General features: G+C 45.4%; 1 protein-coding gene across 2 annotated transcripts in view; it reads right to left on the bottom strand.

Annotated features, from left to right (window-relative positions):
• Positions 1 to 1,250: 1,250 nt before the first annotated feature.
• LOC142251355 (diacylglycerol kinase eta-like) overlaps positions 1,251 to 23,791 on the bottom strand; it is a 238,719-nt gene continuing 216,178 nt past the window's right edge. The window contains exons 27-30 of one of the 2 annotated variants that reach the window (XM_075324066.1): positions 23,542 to 23,661; positions 15,601 to 15,709; positions 9,423 to 9,553; positions 1,251 to 7,315 (exon numbers count right to left, since the gene is read on the bottom strand). In XM_075324066.1, the coding sequence (XP_075180181.1) occupies positions 7,241 to 7,315; positions 9,423 to 9,553; positions 15,601 to 15,709; positions 23,542 to 23,661 (435 nt within the window). In that variant the 3' untranslated portion in view covers positions 1,251 to 7,240. The remainder of the gene's footprint in view (positions 7,316 to 9,422; positions 9,554 to 15,600; positions 15,710 to 23,541; positions 23,662 to 23,791) is intronic. The other variant, XM_075324067.1, reaches the window with a different exon arrangement.

Here is a 23,791-nt window from a genome sequence, read left to right as displayed (position 1 = left end):
CAGAGGCTTGAATTGTACCATAGACATTTTTGCATATCAATTCAAATGGTGATTTCTCGGTAATAGACTGGACATGTATTGAATGTCTTTTCTTTGAAAGAACTACATGTGCTCTTAGATTGGGCATGAAATCATGTAAACATGATTAGCTCTTTCAGATACAAGTCTTGAAATACCTTTACATGGCCAGTCTGTCCCACCATTAATGAGAAGCCAATGTTTGAATTGATATGCAAAAATGTCTGTGGTAGATCTGATGCATCTATCACTCCAGCTCTATTCCCCACTCTGCTCTGCCTCCTCTTGCTTGACTGACAGACTCTATGCAATGTGGCATCAAGCAAAACAGCTGTCGGTCAAGCAGGAGGAGGCAGAGCTGAGTGGGGAATAGAGCTGGAGTGACAGAGGCTTCAGATCTAACATAGACAGATTTGCATATCAATTCAAATGGTGATTTATTAGTAGAGTAGAAACAGCTTCACCATGTAAAAGGTATTGAAGGACTTTTCTTTGAAAGAGCAACATGAACTGATAGATTGGGTGTGAAATAATTTTAACAGATTACTTTTACCTGTGCATGTACGTCCTTCAAATACAAGTTCAGCAATACCTTTTTATGGCCACTCCGGTCCTCCATCACTGAAAAATCAGCCTTTGAATTGATATTCAAATGAGCCTGAAGAGCTGTGGTGAATCTGAAACTTCTGTCACTCCAGCTCTATTCCCCATTCAGCTCCTCCTCCTGCTTAATTGACAGCCTCTATGCTTTATGACTTCAGGCAAAAGAGCTGTCATTCAAGCAGGAGGATACAGACTAGGGAAAAGAGAGCGCAAATAGGGTCTTACCAGATGTATAAAAGGGCAATGTGTAATGGTATACACTCACCTTATGTGGTTGTGAGGGTCACAACCACCAGAGATAGCATACAAATAATGCCGGCTGCAGCAGCCCCACGTGCATGAGTCTTCAAAGCTGGAGAGGAGAAGGGGTTAATGTTGCACTGTCACCAAAAAGGATGAAAACTTGTTGATTAACTAATAATTATTTTGTTCCATAAGTCTACACGTTTCGAGGTACAGGACCTCTTCTTCAGGACCAAAACAATCAACAATCAATTTTTTTGGTCCTGAAGAAGAGGTCCTGTACCTCGAATCGCGTAGACCTATGGAATAAAATAATTATTAGTTAATCAACACTTTTTAATCCTTTTTGGTGACAGCGTGGCATTAACCCCTTTTCCTCTCCAGCTTTGAAGATTCACGCAGGATGAGACAGAGCTGGGTGGGAAATAGAGCTGTAGTGACAGAAGCTTCAGATCTACTATAGACATCTTTCCATATCCATTCAAATGCTGATTTCTCAGTAATGGAGGAATGGACTGGCCATGTAAAGGTATTGCTGGGATTGTCTCTGAAAGAGCAACATTTGCATATACATAGTATAGTGCGCATGTGTCCTAATAATTACCGATAATTGTCTCCTCACATTTCCAGAGCCGTTTTTGATCTTTTCTGACCCATGATAGAATTTCTGCTTAATCACAGTGTTTTTGGTGTGGACTGGTAGTTGTTTTCTCTATGAGACTCACATCGAGCCTCTCATAGCCTTACATAGACTTCGGGCCTATCCAGAAGATACCGTGTGAACTGGCTAGTGTGAATTGCAGTTACATGGTTCAGAAAAGACTAAAAGTGTTGAGAAAGGAAGAAGATACTGACTGTACACAATATATTTTTCTAAGATGTCTTCTTTAAGAGGCATTCCACTGCCAAACATTGTAGTAAGAATGCTTAGCCATGTCCTTCAACCCTACATGGTGGTATGAAGCCTCCACGCTCAGGTCTGGCTTCTACCCTATAGATGTATCTCACAATGCACGTGTGGACTTGGGTTTTCCGGTTCAGCAATGGTCCCAACCACTCGAAAATGTATTGGAGAAGAATTAATTGGAGAGATTTGTGGGTTCTTGACTGTAGTTTGTTTTATCACACCGCTGGCTAAGATTGTCCTTCAAGATATCTGTAAACAATACGGAGCGCCCGTACACGATCGGGCACTAGAGGTCATTTTATGGGTAGGCTCCTCAGATCAGGTCACCTTACACTATTGTGCTTGTTCTTGAATCATTGAAATCCTGAAGAACTGCCTTAATATATTACAATAAATATTTAGAATGTTACCTATCAATCAATCTTTTTGACCATACGGACCCTACATTTTTTTACCTCCTATCGCTTCTCTTCTTGTAATATAAAATGACAACATGCACAATGGATGATCTGTTGGAAATATTACCCAAGGACACCAAGTTGTTGGTTTTTTTTTGCTAAAGTAAACAATTTTCTTAACTTTTTTGTTTGGTCACTGACATGTAAACAATTTACAGAATAACTCGGAGTTGATCCCAACAGGATCCTCCAGTCAAGAATCAGAGCATTGATCATTTACACAGTATTCAATAACAATACACTAGGGTTGCCACCTGGGTAAGTTACTGGCACAGCCGGTATTATAATTCGGGGGACCAAGAAAGCTACGGTAAATATTTATACTGGTGACGGCAAGTGCCGGTATTCTTATGCTATAGAACACTATGTGCGTGGTCAAGTTACTTCTTTGAATTGCATACTACTCCTGTGGATGTTACTAGTATCAGCCCTTGGGCAAGTGTGAGATTGGCATCTCTGGGAGATTGGAACGGGCAACGCAACAGAGAGCCAGAGACCACACACTGCCTGCTTACGCCGCCTCTGAAAAAGCTGAGGAGCATACTCACTTAGCGCATGTGCACACAACGTCTTTTGTAGGCAGGCAAACATGCCGGGTTTTTAAGAGGAAGACACTTTGGGAAATATTATATAAATGTTAGCATCTTTTGGTTGTTTTTGTAGGAAAGTGGACACAACAGCCTGTTCATTCAAACAGATCTAGCAGGTTAGTGACAAGACCATTGCCCTCTGCTGGCCGAAAAAGAAAGAATCAGCAAGCAGAAGGGCAGGACTGGTGCCAAGAGATAGAAGCAAGTAGACGTATGCGCAGGGGTGTGAGACTGTACCCCTCCCTGCTGACTGCAGACTATGGAGTGTGAGAGTCAAGTCATTCCCGTAAGGTGCCCACTGACACTGCCTGTCGAGAGCCTGAGTTACGTGAACTGCCCAAAGACACCGCTGGTCAAAACCCCGAGCCTGAGCTATATGATCAAGCAACAGATGCCACCGAGCAAAACACCAAATCTGAGCTATGTTGTCAGTCTGCAGATGTCACCAGTCAACAACCAAAGCCTGAGCTATGTGGTCAAGCCACAGATGTCACCAGTCAACACTCCAAGCCTGAGCTATGTGGTCAAGCCGCAGATGGCACCGGTCAAAATCCCAAGCCTGAGCTATGTGGTCAAGCTGCAGATGGCACTGGTCAAAACCCCAAGCCTGAGCTATGTGGTCAAGCTGCACACGCCGCTAATCAAAACCCCAAGCCTGAGCTACGTGGTCAAGCCACAGACGCCGCCAATCAAAACCCCAAGCCTGAGCTACGTGGTCAAGCCGCAGACGCTGCCAATCAAAACCCCAAGCCTGAGCTACGTGGTCAAGCCGCAGACGCTGCCAATCAAAACCCCAAGCCTGAGCTACGTGGTCAAGCCGCAGACGCCGCTGATCAAAACCCCAAGCCTGAGCTACGTGGTCAAGCCGCAGACGCCGCTGATCAAAACCCCAAGCCTCAAGCCACAGATGCCGCCGATCAAAACCCCAAGCCTGAGCTACAAGTTCAAGCCGCAGACGCTGCCAGTCATAACCTAAATTTGAGCTACATGGTCAGTCTGCAGATGCCACCTGTCAAAACCCAGAGCCTGAGTTACACGGTCAAGCTACAGTAGTTTAAATTTCAGTAGTGTAGTGGACTGAGGAGCTCGTGAGCTGAAGTCCGACTCTACCTCTTCTGTGATCAGCAGCTTTTTGTTTATTGAAATGTAGACTGAAAACCTGGTGTAGGCGGGTGCAGCTTGTTAAGCTCTGCTACATGGCTAAAACTAAAATATTTGATTTTTTCAGAACGGCTGCAGCCACTAATCTAAGGGATACATTGTTGGATTCAGAGTTTCTTTGCCTACATTATGCTGCTCTCAGTTGAGGTAGCAAAAACCTGCTGACAGATTCCCTTTAAGATAATATACTGTATCCCTGGGAGCTTACGTTGAGTTCTTCATTTTTTCATTATTCATTCAAGTGTTTTCTGGGCGCTTTTTCAGGTGGGTTTCAGTGTGGTCCTGCCTGAAAAAATCATTGTGTGCACATAGCCTTAAGGGTACTTTACACGCTGCGATCTCGCTAGCGAGATCGCAAGCGATCGTACCCGCCCCCATCGGTTGTGCGACACGGGCAAATCGCTGAACGTGGCGCACAACCTTGTTAGTCCCCGTCAGACGGACTTACCTGCCCTGTGACGTCGCTCTGGCCGGCAAACCGCCTCCTTTCTAAGGGGGCGGTTCGTGCGGCGTCACAGCGACGTCACATGGCAGGCGTCCAATAAAAGCGGAGGGGAGGAGATGAGCGGGACGTAACATCCCGCCCACCTACTTCCTTCCGCATTGCCGGTGGACGCAGGTAAGGAGATGTTCGTCATTCCTGCGGTGTCACACATAGCGATGTGTGCTGCCGCAGGAGCGACGAACAACAACGGCAGCAGCAATGATATTAAGGAAATGAGCGACGTGTCAACAAGCAACGATTTTTCACGTTTTTGTGCTCGTTGATCGTCGCTCATTGGTGTTACACTCTGCGATGTCGGTAACGGCGCCAAATGTGCGTCACTACTGACGTGACCCTGACGACATATCGTTACCGATATCGCAGTGTGTAAAGTACCCTTTAGGGTGGATGGTAGGTTTATGGTGGTGTTTTTGAGCAAATCACAGCAAAATATTCACACAAATCCAGCATGTGTAAATCACTCTGAACCTGGGCAATATTGGGGTGCAAAAGATGTCCGCCCTATGACTAAATTGTCTTAAAAATAAATAATTTGAAGTTTGAGGTGTAAATTCACATTGTGGGTTAGGTTTAGGCCCCCAAAACCATTAGGCTATGTGTCCACAGTAAAAGGTCCCTGCGGATTTTTTTGCCTGAAAATCCGCAACTTTCGCGGCAAATCCGCACCCGCGGATTTGCCGCGGATTTACCGCGGATTTACCGCGGATTTGCCGCGGATTTTGATGCGGATTTTATTTTTTTTTTTTCCCCATTCAAAACAGAAAATCCGCACCAAATCCGCACCAAACAATTGACATGCTGCAGTTTGTTCCGCATCAAAATCCGCGGCAAAATCCGCAGCGGAAAAATCCGCAGCATGGGCACAGCATTTCCAAAATGCCATTGAAATGGCTGGGGAGTAGCTGTGCTGCAGATTTTCGGCAAATCCGCGCTAAATCCGCGTCAAAATCCGCGTCAAATCCGCGATAAATCCTGTAGCGTGGGCACATAGCCTAACACCTTTTCAACCTCAGCTGGTAATTTTGGGTAAAAATGGTGGCAACCCTAATTACAGCACATATCATGAAAAAAACACCCCGAAGCAAAGAAGCCATTTACAAGACAAAAAGACTATGCCACCAATAAATATTGCTCCATTTGTACATTCACAATTACAACAAGTAGCTCATAGATCCCTGCCCACACGACAAGTCATTGCTTCACAAAGTGATATAGTAGAACGAGGGTTTTACATTTCATCATATCTCTTGAACAACATGCAGAAATGCCGAGTTTACGAAAGCTGGAGAAAAAATACAAAAATAAATTGTTTCACAGTTAGCAGTGATAGCCCAGACGAATGAGAATCCTGGCTGCAAAAGTCCATTTTTTATATTCACTCAATACTGAACCAGTGTATAGGTAGAATCTATTATCCCAAACCTAATTGTTAACCTTGTATCACAATGTTCTTTTTTAGGTCCAACATTACGTGGTGATTCATTTCTTATAACTTTTTAGCAGTTAAAGGGCATTTGCCAGCAAGATTTCACTCTCCAAACTATTTATATGTGCATTTAGCTCTTTGAAAGACAAGTCCAACAATACCTTTACATGGCCAATCCGTTCCTCTCTTACTGAGAAATCAGCATTTGAATGGATATGCAAATGAGGCTGAAGCCCCTGTCACTCCAGCTCTATTCCCCGTCAGTGCTACTTCCTCCTACTTGACTGGTGGCTCCTTTGGCTGAAGTTGCACAGCATATAATCTGTCTGTCAGGCAGGAAGTGGCGGCCTTGAGAAATCAGCATTTGAATTGTTATGTAAATGAGGCTGAAAGGCTACTTGTAGATCTGAAGCCTGTGTCACTACAGCTCTATTCCCCACTCAGTGCCACATATTCCTGCTTGACTGAAAACTCCTTTGACAGCATAGAGGCTGTAAGTCAAGCAGGAGGAGGCGTAGCTGGGCAGGAAATACAGCTAGAGTGACAGAGGTTTCACATCTAGCTCTTCATTTGCATATCAATTCATAAGACTATTTCTCAGTAATACAGGAATGGACTGGCCATGTAAAGGTATTGCTGGACTTGGCTTTCAAATAGCTACATGCACACATATAAAAAGTTTTGGGGGGGTGTGAAATCCTGCTAACTGATTCCCTTTAAAGATGATTTTTTCTGACCCAGATCCCTCAAAACTGTCATATAGACACACAGTATATTTAAAATATAATGTATGAGCCACCACCACTAGAGGGAGCACACTGTATACTGAATATCACAGTAAGGCTCCCTCTAGAGGGGACTTTAGACTGTCTGACTTTACATCTATGCAGAAGTTTTGGATCTTGCATCAGAAAAGGGGCTAAACAGAAATTTTTTTAACTATTTGGTAACATTGGAGTGACTGGTATGGTAAAATAGGTATGAATAAATTAGGAAGTAATTGGGAAGAAACATGGAATTATGAATAATAGCGAATAGAGGATTCCGAATTCCTTCATTTAGGCATCAGCGTTTCTTGAAAGAAGAAGCAAATATTCACATAACTGATGTCACACTTGAAAAGTTGGTTGTATGTTCTTCTAATAACAGCTGGAAGGGCCATTGTGCCCACTGAACAATTATTAACAATTTAACCTGAACCTTTAGAGGACCTAACCACAAATAAATAGATTGTGAAATAAAGTCTGTTTGATCTGTAAGCAGCTGGTCTGTACTCCACAATATATTATTTTTCCCCAATCGTGAACATTCTATGTCGCAGCAATGATTCTACACAGAACTGGTAATGTCCTTAATGCCCTGTAGAATCCTCTTCATATGACCCACTTTGGCTATTCCCAAATCCTATAAAGAGAAGCAAAGAAATCATATTCAATGGTAAAAACAAAAACATTGAGAATATTTACACGTATACAGTCGAGTACACACAAATGTGCAAAATCAGGCACGTGAGTAAATTACGGACTCAGTTTGGCCCAAGCGCAAAATGGTCAAGACTAGTGCATGACACAATTTTTTTTCCCACAAAGTCTGTGTAGAAAATTGCTAATGTGAAACAGCTCATTAAAGGGATTCTGCAAGAATGTGATAAAATGGCCCCATTACATAGTTCAAACGGCAGCTCGTCACAGTTATGTGTCACAACTGGTTACAATCTGAAGAAATACAGCTCCCGAGACCTGTATCTCAACTGTTAGAGGAGCTTGATTGTAAGTACACATACCTCTGTGAGCCAAAGAAAAGGACTGTGACATCAGATTAAAAAATCTTCTCTTTGGCAGACTGTGAACTGTGATTGAATTTCTCTGTCCGCAGTGCTCAGTCAGCAGAAGAGAAGATTTATTTCTTCTCCTGTCACAACCCTTCTCCAGGGCTCACTGAGGTATGTATATCAGAAGAGACACAAGGCTATGGAGCTTTGTTTGTTCAGACTGTAGCCAGTCCCGACATGTGATTAGGATGGACTGCTGTTCGAATTATGTGATGGGGCAATTTTACTACATTCTTGGAGAACCTTTCTTTTGTACTTACATTGATCTGTGTGCTAGCCATATGAAATCCGATATACATATGTAAAGTGCACAGAACAAATTAAAGGGGTTCTCTGGTGAAAACCAGTTATCACCTATCTACAGAATCAGTGATAACTTATTGATCAGTGGGAGTCTGGGCGCTGGGACAAGCACACGGAAATTTTTTTACCCAACAGGGCACTTTTATCTCCATTAGAATTGATCATAAATGTTTATACCGCAATGAAACTCTATTAATGCACTATGGGGCTGCTGGAAAAAGCTAAAAGCACTGTTCGACAGCCCCGTGGGGAAAGAGTGGAGTGGCAGTCGAGAATGCACACTGCTATTCGATTTTAACTATAGCGCTGGCATCCCTACAGGGACGCTGACTTACTCACCGCCCCAGCTGGGTTCCGTTCTCCCCTGCCGCCGAGAAGCCTTCCATGTGCTCTCCTGCCTTCCTCCCCTTCTGAGCCCTGTACATGTCACACAGGCAACCCGGAAGTGCACTCAAGACGCACATGCGTACACCAGCCCTCGTCTTTAACGGCCGGCGCGCTATTTCCAGTAAATGCTTCTCAGCCTATGGCTGAGAGGCACTATGTAATTAAGGCACCCTCCCATAAGGGGAGGTGCCTGTGCAACACCTTGAGTTAGTCAGTGTCCTGTCTGTCTATCTAGCTAGTTGTCAGGTCACATTATCCATGTGTCCATCACCCTGTACCTGCCATCCCATACCTGCCTCTCCCTGCCGTGCCCACCATAACTGTTCATACCCGCCTGCCTGTCTGTCTCAGCCATCCCACCTGTACCTACCTGCACTTGTGTCTATACTTGAGTCCATCTCCTTTCCTGGGGGTGAGTTGCCACAGTCCCTATCACTTCCCTGGGAGTAGTACCCGGCATCCGCCTCGTGGTGGGCGCTTAGTTAAGCTCCTCCTACTAGGGGTAAGGCCGCCCTCCTATTGTCCAGGGGGTCCACAATCCCGCTCACTGCCCCTACACTGGCCTTGAGCGTTATACTAACGAGCTCCAAAGTTCCCTGCTCTGCCTATCTATTTAGATCCCCCAGTAATGGACAAGTTATCACCTATCCAATGGATAAGTGATAAATTGTTTTCACCACAGAACCCCTATAGGCTAGTCTGAATTGGCCCAATATGTTATTATATGTGGAGACATAGTACATACTTGTTCAATGACATTGCCACCAGGATTTCTGAATGATTCACAATGTGAATGGTAACATAAAAAATACAAATGCCTGTTGGGTATGATGGCATTCTAAAAATTGTCCTAGCCTTTCTGGTCATTTAATCATAGTATATTTGGTAAAGTGTAATGGCTTTGGCAATTTATAGAACATAAAGACCATGGAGTTGACAATAGGGAAGCGAAATAGCGGCTAAAGGAGATTTAATTCCCTTGCAGAATACCTTGAGATCCCTTCTCTCCAGCAGCACCAGCTCTGAGCCCTGGATGTCATGGCGGATAAATAATTCCTTGTATTCCCCTAAACCCAAGACTTCAAGCCAAGCTGCTACTTCCTCTGTGCCCCATTTATCCACTAGCAGAGAGACAAAGTAAAAGTGAACAAAAAAGCAATCAACTGAGTTAGCAACAAAAAACTTGGATGAGACACTTGCACCCAATAACAAAGAACACATAACACAGAAAGGCAGACAAAGAAGTACAGTGGTGCTCGAAAGTTTGTGAACCCTTCAGAATTTTTCGTATTTCTGCATAAATCTGACCTAAAACTACATCAGAATTTTATACAAGTCCTAAAAGTAGATAAAGAGAACCAAATAAAATAATTGAGTCTAAAATATTAGACTTTGTCAATTGTAAATAGGGAAGTTGGATGAACAATTGACAAGTGTATTCATCTATGCGTTTCGGAGTGATCTGGCCCCTATCTCAGGATGAAACCATGGAAGTGTATCGTGGCATGAACAAATAAGATTTTTGAGCACCTCAGAAGAAGAGTTGTTGATGCTCATCATGTTAAAAAAGTTTACAAAACCATATTGTGACGAACTACCACTAGGTGTCACCAGATGTAACTAGTGAGGGGGAAGTCAAACAAACTGGAGGTCACGTATGGAACAGAAGGATAAAGCAAAGCCGAGATCAGAGCACAAGCCGGATCTCAGAAGCCAGGAAGTCATGTAAGGTACACTGGGGGGAAGCAGAGCCTAGGTTAAGGCACAAGCTGGAGGTGAGAAGCAAGGAAGTCAAGTGAGGTACACTGGGGGGAAGCGAGCCAAGGTCAAGGTACAAGCTGGAGGTGAGAAGCCAGGAAGTCATGTAAGGTACACTGAGGAAAAGCAGAGCCAAGGTCAGGGTAAAAGCTGGAGGTCAGGAGCCAGAGAACAACGTCAGAGTCAGGGACCCGGGAGGAGAGGGGTAACAACAGGTTCGGGGTAGGAGAACAAGATCAAAGCACAAATGGAAGCCAGGGCATTTACTGCAGGCAGGAACTACGACTGGTGGCATTCTAGGTGAGGTTGCTCCCTAATGAAGCAGAGCAATCACCCAGAAAGAGATGCCTGGAGAGAGGCCCCTCCCAACGCCAGTGCATAACCGAAAACGAGTAACCACCCATCCACCAGAGCATAATGCAAAAAGAACACCGACTCTGCAGGAGAGCAGAGCACCAGGGATCAGACCCATGACACATATCTATCTAAAGAGTTTGGAAACCACCGATCCAGAGTCAGACAGATTATGCACACATGGAGGAATACAAGGTCATTATTAAGCTCCATTGCAGTGGTCGACCAACAAAGATCACTCCAAGAGCATGGAGAATAGAAGTCTGTGAGGTTATAAAGGAACCCAAGGTAACGTATAAGCAACTAAAGGCCTCAATCAAATTTACTAATGTAAATGTTTATAAGCTTCATTAGGAGGACACGGAACAACAAAGGTGTGCATCACAGGCTAGCATGGATAAAGTCAGTGATTAACCAACAAAGATCACTCTAAAAGCAAGGAGTATAAAACTTTGTGAAATCATAAACCTAAGGTAACTTCTAAGCAACTAAAGACCTCTCTCACATTTACTAATATTAATGTTTATGATCCCCATTGGGAGATCACTGAACAGCAGTGATGTGCATTGCAAGACAGTATGGATAAAGTCACTGCTCTCTAAAAAGAATATATGCAAGTTTGCAGTTTCTTACAGATCACCTGGACAAGACAGAAGGTTATTGGAATTATCTTTTGTGGACGCACAAGACCATAATAGAGCTTTTTGGTTTAAAGGCAAAATGTTATGCTTGGAGAAAGAAAAACACTGTACTAGAACAAAAAATGTTAAAGAGATTGTCAACTACTAGGACAACCTATTCTGATTTCACGTTACCCCCAGGTAAAATAATAAAGACTATACTCACTTCTTGTACCGGCATGGTTCTAGTGGTGTCAGTGCTTCCGAGGAGTTGTGACATCACGCGAGCCCTGTGCCTAATCAGCACCGGCTTCGGACCAAACGAGTTAATAAACAGGAAGTGGGCTCTGCGGCTGTAATGACTTCCTGTTCCTGTTGATTAATCATTTGGTTCTAAGGTGGGGAGAAGGCTGCCAGCGCTGATTGGACACAGGCCTTGTGTGACATCACAACCTCACATGAGCCCCGCCACCTCGAGCCAAGGCACTGCTGGAAGGGCACCATACAGGAGGTGAGTATAGGCTTTATTATTTTAGCTGCGGGAAAAATGTGGAATCAGAAGAAGTTGTTCTAGTAGTGGACAACCCCTTTGATACCACCAAGGAAAAACAGTGGTGTTAGTGTCATGGTTTCTGACTGTTTTGTTGCACCTGGGCCACGATGACTTGTTATCATTGATGGGACAATGAATTCTGAATCAATAAGTTCTAAAGGAAAATGTAAGGACATATGTCCATGAAATCAATCTGAAGAGAAGGTGGGTCATGCAGCAAGACAACAACCAAAAGCACACAAAACGCTATATAAAAGAATGAAGAAAGAAGAATAAAGTTAAAGTTTTGGAATGACAAAATCAAAGTCCTCATCATAATCCTATAGAAATGTACTGGATGGACCTGAATCGAGCAGTTCATAGGAAAAAACCCACCAACATAACAGATTTGAAGCTGTTTTGTAGGGAGTAATGGGCTAAAATTCCTCCAAGCTGATAAGATAAGCTGTTTTGTAAGGAGTAACGGGCTAAAATTCCTCCAAGCCGATAAGCTGTTTTGTAGGGAGTAATGGGCTAAAATTCCTCCAAGCTGATAAGCTGTTTTGTAGGGAGTAATGGGCTAAAATTCCTCCAAGCTTATGTACAGGACAAATCAACAATTACCAAAAATCTTCAGATGCCATTATTGCTGCACAGCATGGTCACACCAGATACTGAAAGCAAGGGGTCACATCAATTTTTTTAACAATATCTAATATTTTTAACTCAATTATTTTATTTAACACTTATGTGAAATTATGAAGCAGTTTTAGATCAAATGTATGCAGAAATATGGAAAATTCGGAAGGGTTCACATACTTTCAGGCACCACTGTAACTATCTAGTCAGAAGCCCCCACTATGTAGCTTCCCTCAACAAACATATTTTAGAGTAATAACTAGAACAACAACTCAAGCAGCGGCATACATAGAAGAGGGGAGCACAGCAACAAACTGAATAGCCCCCCCATTATTGTTCCTGGTTTTACCACCCAGGATAGGAGGAAACCACTATCTTTCCATTACTCGCGACTGTTATTAATACGATTTTCTACAGAGGGGGAGTACTGCTCGGATTTTTGTTGCCCATAACACAGATGGCAAGACCATCCAGTGATGGGCCTCCTATTTCCAAAAGCCCATGATAAACCCCTCGTCTCCCTCTTTATCCATATGTCTATGGGGGGGCCACAATTAACGTGGCTGTCAGGGCATGTGCCTAAGTGCTGGAAGTGGTGGACTTAACAGAAAGAGTTAATAATAAAATTATTTGGTCTGTTTTTTGCATGGGTATAGGAGTATGATCGCATAGATGTGGTCCGATGAGTCTTTTTTTCCTATTGCAGGGCTGTAGGACAGGGAATTGAGCGTGGCTTGAGGTGATACATGTACAATTTTTTGTAGCCGTGGCTGTTTTGCTAGTCGGCGTCTAGACAGTGAGAGGATATGGAGCTACCTGCATCATTTAGCAGTAAAGGACAGCAGAGGCACTGCAAGAGTGAACCTCGTGGGAGTGTCCGATAGCAGCCATGTTAATGCTTCATTGCTGGGGGCGCATTGGCTTAGTATTCATTGGTTATGACACAGCGGCTAAATATTTATTCAAAGTCGCATTGGTGACATTATATTTTTTGACGGGGCCAGTATGGCTTAAGATTTTGTGATCTAAAATGTATCCAAAGAGGCAGAGCGTACAAACATTTTTTCAAGGGGCAGAGTAGAGTAGTATTTTTTTACTTAAATAGCCATTACTACTTTTTATCCTGATGTGAACTTATAACCCATGCCTTTATCAGGGCAAATCAAGCTGACCATGTTTTCCCGAAAATAAGAACTACCCAAAAATTAGCCTTAGCAGAATTTTTCGGCCTTTTTGGAGTATGTTTAAATATAGGACCTACTACAAAAATAAGCCCTAGCAGGAATTTTCGGTCTTTTTGGAGTATGCTTAAAGTATAAACCCTACTACAAAAAAAGTGCTAGTTGTGGATCATGATATTAATAGTATCTGGAAATAGGGCTTGGGCAGCCCTTTTAGGATATGTAACTTTTATTGGTGTACAGTGCCCCATTGTGTTGCTGTAAGCCCCAAAGTTTATAGTCACATGCCGGCTAGTTAATAGAATGAATATTCACCCCTCTTTCCACCCATAATTGTGTCCACCCCTCTGCCGGCATCAGCGATTGGAACTTGTGTTAATGGTAAATGAATATTTACCCCCTTCTCCCACCAATAATCCTGCTCACCACTCTGCTGGCATCAGTGATTGGAACTTGTGTTAATGGCAAGTGAATATTCACCCCCTTCCCCAGCCCGTAATCCCGCCCACCCCTCTAAAGGAGTCAGGGATTGGCACTTGTGGTAATGAAATAATGAATATCACCCTCTTACCCACCAACACCTCTGCTAGCATCAGTGATTGGAACTTCTGCCAATGAAAAAATGAATATTCACCCCCTTCCCCTCTCACACCTCTGTACTTGATGTCAGTGATCCACTCAGACTGTTGTATTACTGCCTGAGAACTGCAGCGCACCTGAGTGTGACGAGCATTGTGCTGTGATTCTTGAGCAGTAATACGACAGTCTAAGTGAATCACTGACACCCAGGACAGAGGAATGGGCAGAGAAAGGGGTGAATATTCATTTTTTCATTAACAGAAGTTCCAACCATTGATGCTGGGAGAGGGGTGGGCTGGATTATAGGAGGGTGAAGGGGGTCAATATTCATTTCTTCATTTATAGAACTTCCAATCACTGACACCATCGGAGGGGTAGGCTGGATTATAGGTGGGGGAAGGGGGTGAATATTCATTTTTTCATTTACAGAAGTTCCAATCACTGACGCTGGCAGAGGGGTGTGCTGGATTATAGAAGGCAGAATGGGTGAATATTCATTTTTCATTTCCAGAAGTTCTAATCACTGACTCCGGCAGAGGGGTGTGCTGGATTATAGTAGGGAGAAGGGGGTCATTATTCATTATTTTTATTAACAGAAGTTCCAATCACTGACACCAGTAGAGAGGTGGGCTGAGTTATAGGAGGGGGAAGGGGGTGAATATTCATTTTTTCATTAACAGAAGTTACTATCACTGACCCTGGCAGAGGGGTGGGCTGGATTATAGATGGGAGAAGGGGTGAATATTCATTTTTTCATTAACAGAAGTTACTATCACTGACCCTGGCAGAGGGGTGGGCTGGATTATAGATGGGAGAAGGGGTGAATATTCATTTTTTCATTAACAGAAGTTACTATCACTGACCCTGGCAGAGGGGTGGGCTTGATTATAGATGGGAGAAAGGTGTGAATATTCATTTTTTTCATTAACAGTAGTTCCTATCACTGACCCGGGCAGAGGGGTGGACTAGATTATAGATGGGAGAAGGAGGTGAATATTCATTTTTTTTTAATTAACAGACGTTCCAATCACTGACAACGGCAGAGGGGTGGCTTTAATTATAGGAGGGGCAAGGAAGTGAATATTCATTTTTCATTAACAGGCAACACAATCAGTGCCACTAATACAAAATATAAAACATCCCCTGAATATAAGTCCTAGCGCAGCTTTTGAAGCCAAAAAATAATACAAGACACTGTCCTATTTTCGGGGAAACACGGTAGATTGCTAGAGCCACAATAAAGATATTTAATATGAAACTGTTGAGAGTCCTATTAGGAAGTCAACTAAATCTATGCTAAATTTTGGTAAACCCATAGTGTGTATGGTCAATTTAGACATAAACTTATTTATTTGCGCATAAAGATATAATCAGTGTACATTGAGGATTTACATCTATTTCTCAGCAGTTCGGCTGTAACATGTATGATCTGCGTCACACAACCAAATGATCATGGGGCACAATGCAAACATTTAGGATAGCACCGCATTCTCCATAGCACTTACCTGTTAGTGAGCTGTTAGATTTCTGCTTATGAAACTTTTCTTTTTCTTTTCTTGGTTTTGAAATAATTCTGAGTTTTAAGCTTCCTTTACCGCTCACATCGGTGCTCTCCTGAGTGTGACAAATACATACATTTAACCTCCCTGGACTATATGTATTACATACAGAGATATATTAAAAAAAAAATCTGTCCAATCTGGTATTATGTTGCTCTGTTAAAGGGGAATTCCCAAATCTGATATTTACAGAATATCCACAAGAAATCATAAATATTACATTACCATCTAGACCTTTTTAAATGCTGACTTAATTTTAGCCATTGCTATGTGTTAGGGTATGGCACATTACAATCTGACTGCTCTTACAGTAAAGAACCCTTTCCATTACTGACTCTAAATGGCCTTTCTTCCCCAAGAAGTAAACTATGCCTGGTCCTTAATAAATTGCTTGGCAGGAGAACATCATGTCATGGCCACATTTGTAAATAAGATCAACTCTAAGCTATCTTTTTTTCTTATTTACACAAGCCTAATTTTTCTTATCATCTGTTAAAGAGGTTGTCCTCTACTTTTATATTGGTGGCCTACCCTTAGGGGTACTTCTTACATAGCGAGATCGCTGCTGAGTCACGGTTTTTGTGACGCACCAGTGACCTCATTAGCGATGTCGCTGTGTGTGACACTGAGCAGCGACCTGGCCCCTGCTGTGAGATCGCTGCTCGTTACACACAGTGCTGGTTCATTTTTTGGACGTTGCTCTCCCGCTGTGAAGCACACAATGCTGTGTTTGACAGCGAGAGAGCAACGATCTGAGTGTGCAGGGAGCAGGGAGCGTCTGGCAACCTGCAGTAAGCTGTAACCAAGGTAAATATCGGGTAACGAAGAGAAGTGCTTTGCTTGGTTACCCGATATTTACCTGGGTTACTAGCGTCCACCGCTCTCACGCTGCCAGTGCCGGCTCCCTGCTCCCTGCACACGTAGCCGGAGTACACATCGGGTAAATAAGCAAAGCGATTTGCTTATTAACTCGATGTGTACTCTGGCTAGGAGTGAAGGGAGCCAGCACTAAGCGGTGTGCGCTGGTAACCAAGGTAAATGTCGGGTAACCAAGCGCTTGGTTACCCGATATTTACCTTAGTTACCAAGCGCAGCATCGCTTCCATGCGTCGCTGGTGGCTGGGGGCTGGTCACTGGCCGCTGGTGAGATCTGCCTGTTTGACAGCTCACCAGCGACCATGTAACGACGCAGCAGCAATCCTGACCAGGTCAGATCGCTGGAGGGATCACTGGAGCTTCTCTAAAGTGTGACGGTACCCTTAGGATAGGTCATCAATGTGTGATCGGCCCCCACTGATTTGCTATTTTTTGTGTCGGTGGCGGCAGCAGATGGCCGGAAATGGTCAGTTCTGGAGCTGCTCTGTCTTCTGATAGCGGCCGAGGCTGGGTACTGATTTGAATAGGAGGCAGATGTGCAGTACCTGGCCGCGGCCACTATTAAAAGATGGGGCAGGTTCGGAACTGAGCATTTCCAGCTGCCTCCTGTGGCCGCCGGCACTGAGAACAGCTGATCAGGAAAGTGCCAGGTGTTGGCCGATCAGACATTGATGACCTAAGCATAGGCCATCAATGTAAAATTAGTAGTGGCCAACCTCTTTGGGTTGGAATACGGACTACTTTGCTTCTTTTAATGCTTTTTTTTTGTTTTTTTTAAACTTTCTTGGACATAATGATTAAGAAACAATTGTAAAATTGTTAAAAAAAGCAACTCCACACTTCTCTTTTGTAACTCTTATTATTAAAGGAGTTATCCGACATACACTCCAAAACAAATTGTAAGCTAATCTGTGCTGTATTGTCATATAAATCACCCCTACATTGTTATTTTCTGTTTTCTAACTTTTGTTTCTCTTGAATTCACACTTTATTCCCTGCAGCTCTTGTTTACATTTAGCTCCAACAAACATGACAATTTCCTGTATTCTTGGTTGACAAACCTCAGTCAGAGCTGTCACCGCCCAGCCTCAGTGTACAGGAACGCCCCCTGCCCGGCCTCAGTGTACAGGAACGCCCCCTGCCCGGCCTCAGTGTACAGGAACGCCCCCTGCCCGGCCTCAGTGTACAGGAACGCCCCCTGCCCGGCCTCAGTGTACAGGAACGCCCCCTGCCCGGCCTCAGTGTACAGGAACGCCCCCTGCCCAGCCTCAGTGTACAGGAACGCCCCCTGCCCGGCCTCAGTGTACAGGAACGCCCCCTGCCCGGCCTCAGTGTACAGGAACGCCCCCTGCCCGGCCTCAGTGTACAGGAACGCCCCCTGCCCAGCCTCAGTGTACAGGAACGCCCCCTGCCCGGCCTCAGTGTACAGGAACGCCCCCTGCCCGGCCTCAGTGTACAGGAACGCCCCCTGCCCAGCCTCAGTGTACAGGAACGCCCCCTGCCCGGCCTCAGTGTACAGGAACGCCCCCTGCCCAGCCTCAGTGTACAGGAACGCCCCCTGCCCGGCCTCAGTGTACAGGAACGCCCCCTGCCCGGCCTCAGTGTACAGGAACGCCCCCTGCCCGGCCTCAGTGTACAGGAACGCCCCCTGCCCGGCCTCAGTGTACAGGAACGCCCCCTGCCCGGCCTCAGTGTACAGGAACGCCCCCTGCCCGGCCTCAGTGTACAGGAACGCCCCCTGCCCGGCCTCAGTGTACAGGAACGCCCCCTGCCCGGCCTCAGTGTACAGGAACGCCCCCTGCCCAGCCTCAGTGTACAGGAACGCCCCCTGCCCGGCCTCAGTGTACAGGAACGCCCCCTGCCCTCCCTCTGCACATTCAATGGCTGTCAGTATTCTGCCCAGCACCTGACCTCTCAGCATGTGACAGAGCAGAGATCCAGCTTCTCTCATCTGTGACACAGCAATCAGCTCACATCCCATCCACAATGGTAACAGAAAGAGATGTTCCTCACCCCTTATAGATAAATGAATACTGTGTAAGGCAGACTATATATAGCACCCAATGTGAGTCTATAGTAGATATATACGCCATGTATGTATGGTACATGTGTGTGTGTGTGCGTGGTTTGTGTCATATAGTTATGTGTATACATATACATTATATATATATATATATATATATATATATATATATATATATATATATATATATACACACACACATAGATTCTCCAGGCTTATCCCTCTATGTGTCACTATATGAATTGACACATTGGGCTCAGAATGTGGAGTGTGCAGCTTGCATACGAGTGGTCACATGACCATTCATTCTGACTGTCGACAACTGTGTCTGCTGCATCTGCATCTGCAACCGTCTGTCTCGTTCACCGTCTGTCTCGTTCACCGTCTGTCTCGTTCACTGTCTGTCTCTGTCTGTCTCTAGCTTTCCGTCTCTTTTCTTTCCCTGTCTGTCTCTCTCTATCCGTCTCCCCACTGACATCTTATTACCTCTTATACTAACACTGTCCTTTGATACTATAGTAACCAATCACAGCTGAGATTAATAAACTGTAGTTCCAGGCTCCATTCACTTTAATGGAGTCATGTTTTTTGGAGAGTGACTGTAAAGCGCAGGGTTAAATTTTCATGTGAAACCGTAGTCTACGACGTTCCCTGTGTCACATGGGTCATCTGTGCAAAAAAACGTTATTGTAAATGAGAGCTTATTCCTTTAGCAGACATACACACACACACGGTGGATGCAGCGGTGGCCGCGGGTAACCTCAGTGACAGCTCAGCTGATCGCGATACTCACCTCATTTGCTGTGTGGAGCTGACAGGAGCGGCGGCTGAGTAGCGCGATCAGCTGGACTGTCACTGAGGTTACCCGCGGCCACCGCTGCATCCAGGTAACCTCAGTGACAGCTCAGCCGATCGCGTGGCTGTCTTCATTAGCTGCGTGGAGGTGACCGGAGCGGCTGTGTATTATGCAGCTCCTGTCACCTGCATGCAGCAGAGCTGGATGCGACGCTGGAGGAACGTGGATTACGCCGGACAAGGAGGGCTTTGTTGTGGGTAATAAATTGGTAATGAGGGAATTTGTTAGTGTTTTTTATTTCTAATAAAGGATTTTTCGGGTGTGTGTGTTTTTTAACTGTAATTTACAGATTAATCATGGAAGGTATCTCGGTCAGACGCCTGACATGATTAATCTAGGACTTATTGGCAGCTATGGGCTGCCAATAAGTCCTTATTACCCCGATTTGCCAATGCAACAGGGCAAATCGGGAAGAGCCGGGTACAGTCCCAGAACTGTCGCATCTAATGTATGCGGCAATTCTGAGCGGCGCTGGCTGATATTGTTAGGCTGGGGGGCTCCCCATAACGTGGGGCTACCCATCCTGAGAATACCAGCCTTCAGCCTTATGGCTTTATCTGGCTGGTATTAAAATAGGGGGGACCTCACGCCGGATTTTTTAATTATTTATTTATTTATTTTACTGCACAGTATAGACACGCCCACCGGCTGCTGTGATTGGGTGCAGTGAGACACCTGTCACTCAGCGTGGGGGCGTGTCTCACTGCAACCAATCATAGGCGCCTGTGGGCGGGGAAAAGCTGGGAATACGAGATTGTTTAATGAGTGGCCGGCTTTTTCAAAAAAGGAAAAGCCGCTGGAGCAGTGTGAATGCCGTGCAGAGCCGGGGATCGGGGATCGTTGAGTATGAGAGAGGGGGGGAAACTTCAGTCACTCGGGGGATTAGCGGTCACCGGTGAATCCTTCACAGGTGACCGCTAATCATGACGCTACACAGACAGAGCCGCGTGGTCGCTGTAAAGTCCCCTTTACACACTGAGACTTTGCTGCACAGCGGGAAACAAAAGGAACAAAGAATGGTCCTGAACGATTTCTAGCGATCACAACTTCACAGCAGAGGCCAGGTCGCTGATGTGTTTCACACACTGCAATGTCGCTGGGGAGGTCGCTGTAACGTCACAAAACCGGTGACGTTACAGCGATGTCGTTTGCGATGTTGCAGTGTGTAAAGCCACCTTTAGTGCCTTTCATGTGGCACTAAGGGGTGCTTAGCCTTGTATTTAGCCAATAAATAAAGAATTAATAAAAAAAAAAAAACGACGTGAGGTCCCCCTTATCTTTTGTAGCCAGCTAGGGTAAAGCAGACGGCTGCAGCCTGCAGACCACAGCTGGCAGCTTCACCTTGGCTGGTAATCCAAAACAGAGGGCACCCCACGCTGTTATTTAAAATTAAATAAATAATTAAAAACAAAAAACGTGGGGTCCCCCCCAAATTGGATCACCAGCCAAGGTAAAGCGGACAGCTGTGGTCTGTTATTCTCAGACTAGGGAGGTCCACCGTTATTGGACACTCCCCAGCCTAAAAATAGCAGGCTACAGCTGCCCCAGAAGTGGCGCATCCATTGGACGTGCCAATCCTGGCGCTTTGCCCCAGCTCATCCCGCGCCCTGGTGCGTTGGCAAACGGGGTAATATATGGGGTTGATGCCAGATGTGTAATGTCACCTGGCATCAAGCCCTGGGGTTGGTGAAGTCAGGCGTCTATCAGATACCCGACATCACCAACCCAGTCAGTAAGAAATAAAAAATAGACAACCAAAAAATTTTTATTTGAAAAAACACTCCCCACATTCCCTCTTTCAACAATTTATTGACAAGAACAATCAAATCCGGGTCCGGCGTAATCCAATAAGGGTGTCGCACGGCGATCCATACCATAGTCAATGAGACTCCCAGTCAATGAAGAACAAAATGTTCCCCATTGGCTGGGAGAGCCGTGCAGTGACCTGAGCTAACATCAATAGGTCAGCCCAGGTCACTGCAGGGGATGCCGAGCGCTGCCGTCAGGAGGTTAGATGAGTTCATTACCTGCAGTAACGATCTCCTGCTCTCCTGACGTCAGCGCTGTCACTGACTTCTATGCCCGCCGCATTCTACGCAGTATCGCGAGAGCCCGTGACGTCACTGCTAGTGACAGTCTCGGGCCGCCCGCGAGACGGGCAGAGAAGGCAGTGACCGCGGTGACGTCAGGAGGCAGGAGATCGTTACTGCAGGTAATTATGTCATCTAATCTAACCTGCAGCTACATGTGCAGAGAGCAGGGAGCCGCGCACACTGGGCGCTGGCTCCCTGCTCTCCTAGCTACAGTACACATCGGGTTAATTAACCCGATGTGTACTGCAGCTACATGTGCACAGAGCAGGAGCCGGCGCTGGCAGCGAGAGCGGCGGAGGCTGGTAACTAAGGTAAATATCGGGTAACCACCTTGGTTACCCGATGTTTACCTTGGTTACAGCTTTCCGCAGCTGCCTGATGCCGGCTCCTGCTGGCTTCATTTCGTCGCTCTCTCGCTGTCACACACAGCGATCTGTGCGTCACAGCGGGAGAGCGTCAGTGTCCCGCTCCCTGCCAGCCCCGCGGCGTGAGAAGCTGCAGATACTGCGGGCAGACACTGACATTGCAGTGCGGGCAGCTGCGGGGCTGGCAGGGAGCGGGACACAGACTGCACGGGCAGTGAAGCAGCGCTCGTCATCCCCGTGGATGCACGCACTGCAGGCTGAGAATGAGAGGCAGCTTATACTGCAGAGGGGGGCAAACACTGACAGGGGGGGGGAACAGTTCCCAGGGCGTCAGGCAGTAAACATAATAAAGCGCTGGGGACACAGCGCTGGCAGTGTATCGGACAACAAGTGTTCCTTGCCTTATTGAACTGGACACTGACTCGGCTGCAATTCAGGGCGCACGTAGCTGGGCACAGGAGGCGGAGGAGGGAGACTACGGCGTGTGTGGGAGGTTGTGGGTGGAGTACGGGGTGCGGGGGAATGTGTGGGAGGGGGCAGGGAACGGGGGCGTTTACTCCAAACACTGTACAGCCCAGCAGGGAGGCGACATGCTGTCCCAGATTTGCATGTCAACATGGCCCTGCCCATGTAGACGTGCAAAGGCCGGAAGCAGCAAAATCGCGGCAGGAGGGGTCACATGACCGCTCTGAGCCGGGGGAGAGGGGCTGACAGCGGGGCAGGTAAGTGGTCTCTATCTACTTACCTGCCCCAATGTAGCCCAATAGTGTAATAATGAAAAAAAGTCAAAAGAAGCCGGATAACCCCTTTAAGGTTTTCTTACCTAATCTATGTAGCCCTATCTATCTGTGGAGGATGTTACCCTAGAAAACTCGAATGGCATTCCTATCGGAACCCAAGTGGTCCCACCATGACTTCATAGACTTTCTATGCTCTATGCGAGGACTCTGGTAGGAATTCTCATATTTGGAAGCCATTCCCTTTCCATGGGATAAAGAATAACCTCTAGCGAAAAAAAAACACAAATTAAAAAATGAAAAATAAAATTATTTTTGCAAAATTATGAAATTAAACGGGTTGTCCAGCCTTTTGATATTGAGGACTTTACTCTAAAAAGGGGTATCCTCAAGTTTGGAAGTTATCTTCTATCATCAATGGGATAGAGGATAAGTTCCCAATCGCAGGGGGTCCAACAACTGGAATCCCCACCACTGATCTTTACGACCAGGGATCTGATGAGCCCCAAGTGAATGGAGAGGTGGTTGATGATGAGTTCTGCCACTTCATCGATGGGAGTGTGGAAGAGCAGCCAAGAGCAGCGCTTGGTAATCTCCGGTGGTTCCATTAAGGATGAATAGAGCAGTAATGCCCATAATCGAACACATGGAGGCCCGGTTCTCAGGTTCAGTAGGGGCCCCAGCATTCAGATTGGGAGGATATACTCTACCCCATGGATAGTGGATAACTTACAAACTATATGGTTTACCACTCTTGTATTTTTCTTCAGGAAATGAATATATAACCTGGTCACATGTACTAATAAAGGAGAATTCTTTGAGTACACCATACTATGTGTGTGTTGTATTGATTTCCTGAGCGCTCATAAAACAAATCTTATTAATTTGGAGTTCAAAAAGCATAGAAGGAGTGTATCTCACTCACAACAGTCTTTACCTCCACTGCCGACTTAATGATGTGTGCTATCCAATGGATGTCCGATAATTTCTGCAAGTCTTGACTCACTCCATTAATAGCGCAGAGTAAACTTTCCTCTTCCTGAGGTGACTCCCAATGCTGTAAACAACAAAGAAAATTACGTGCTGCTTACGATCACACCAAACTTTACGAAGCAATAAAAGGGAATCTGTCAGCAGGTTTTCGCTATGTAATCTGAAAGCAGCAGAGATCCTGATTCCAGTGATGG

This window comes from Anomaloglossus baeobatrachus, chromosome 9 (assembly GCF_048569485.1).
Source record: "Anomaloglossus baeobatrachus isolate aAnoBae1 chromosome 9, aAnoBae1.hap1, whole genome shotgun sequence".
NCBI lineage: Eukaryota > Metazoa > Chordata > Amphibia > Anura > Aromobatidae > Anomaloglossus > Anomaloglossus baeobatrachus.
This window is presented reverse-complemented; position numbering and strand designations above follow the sequence as displayed.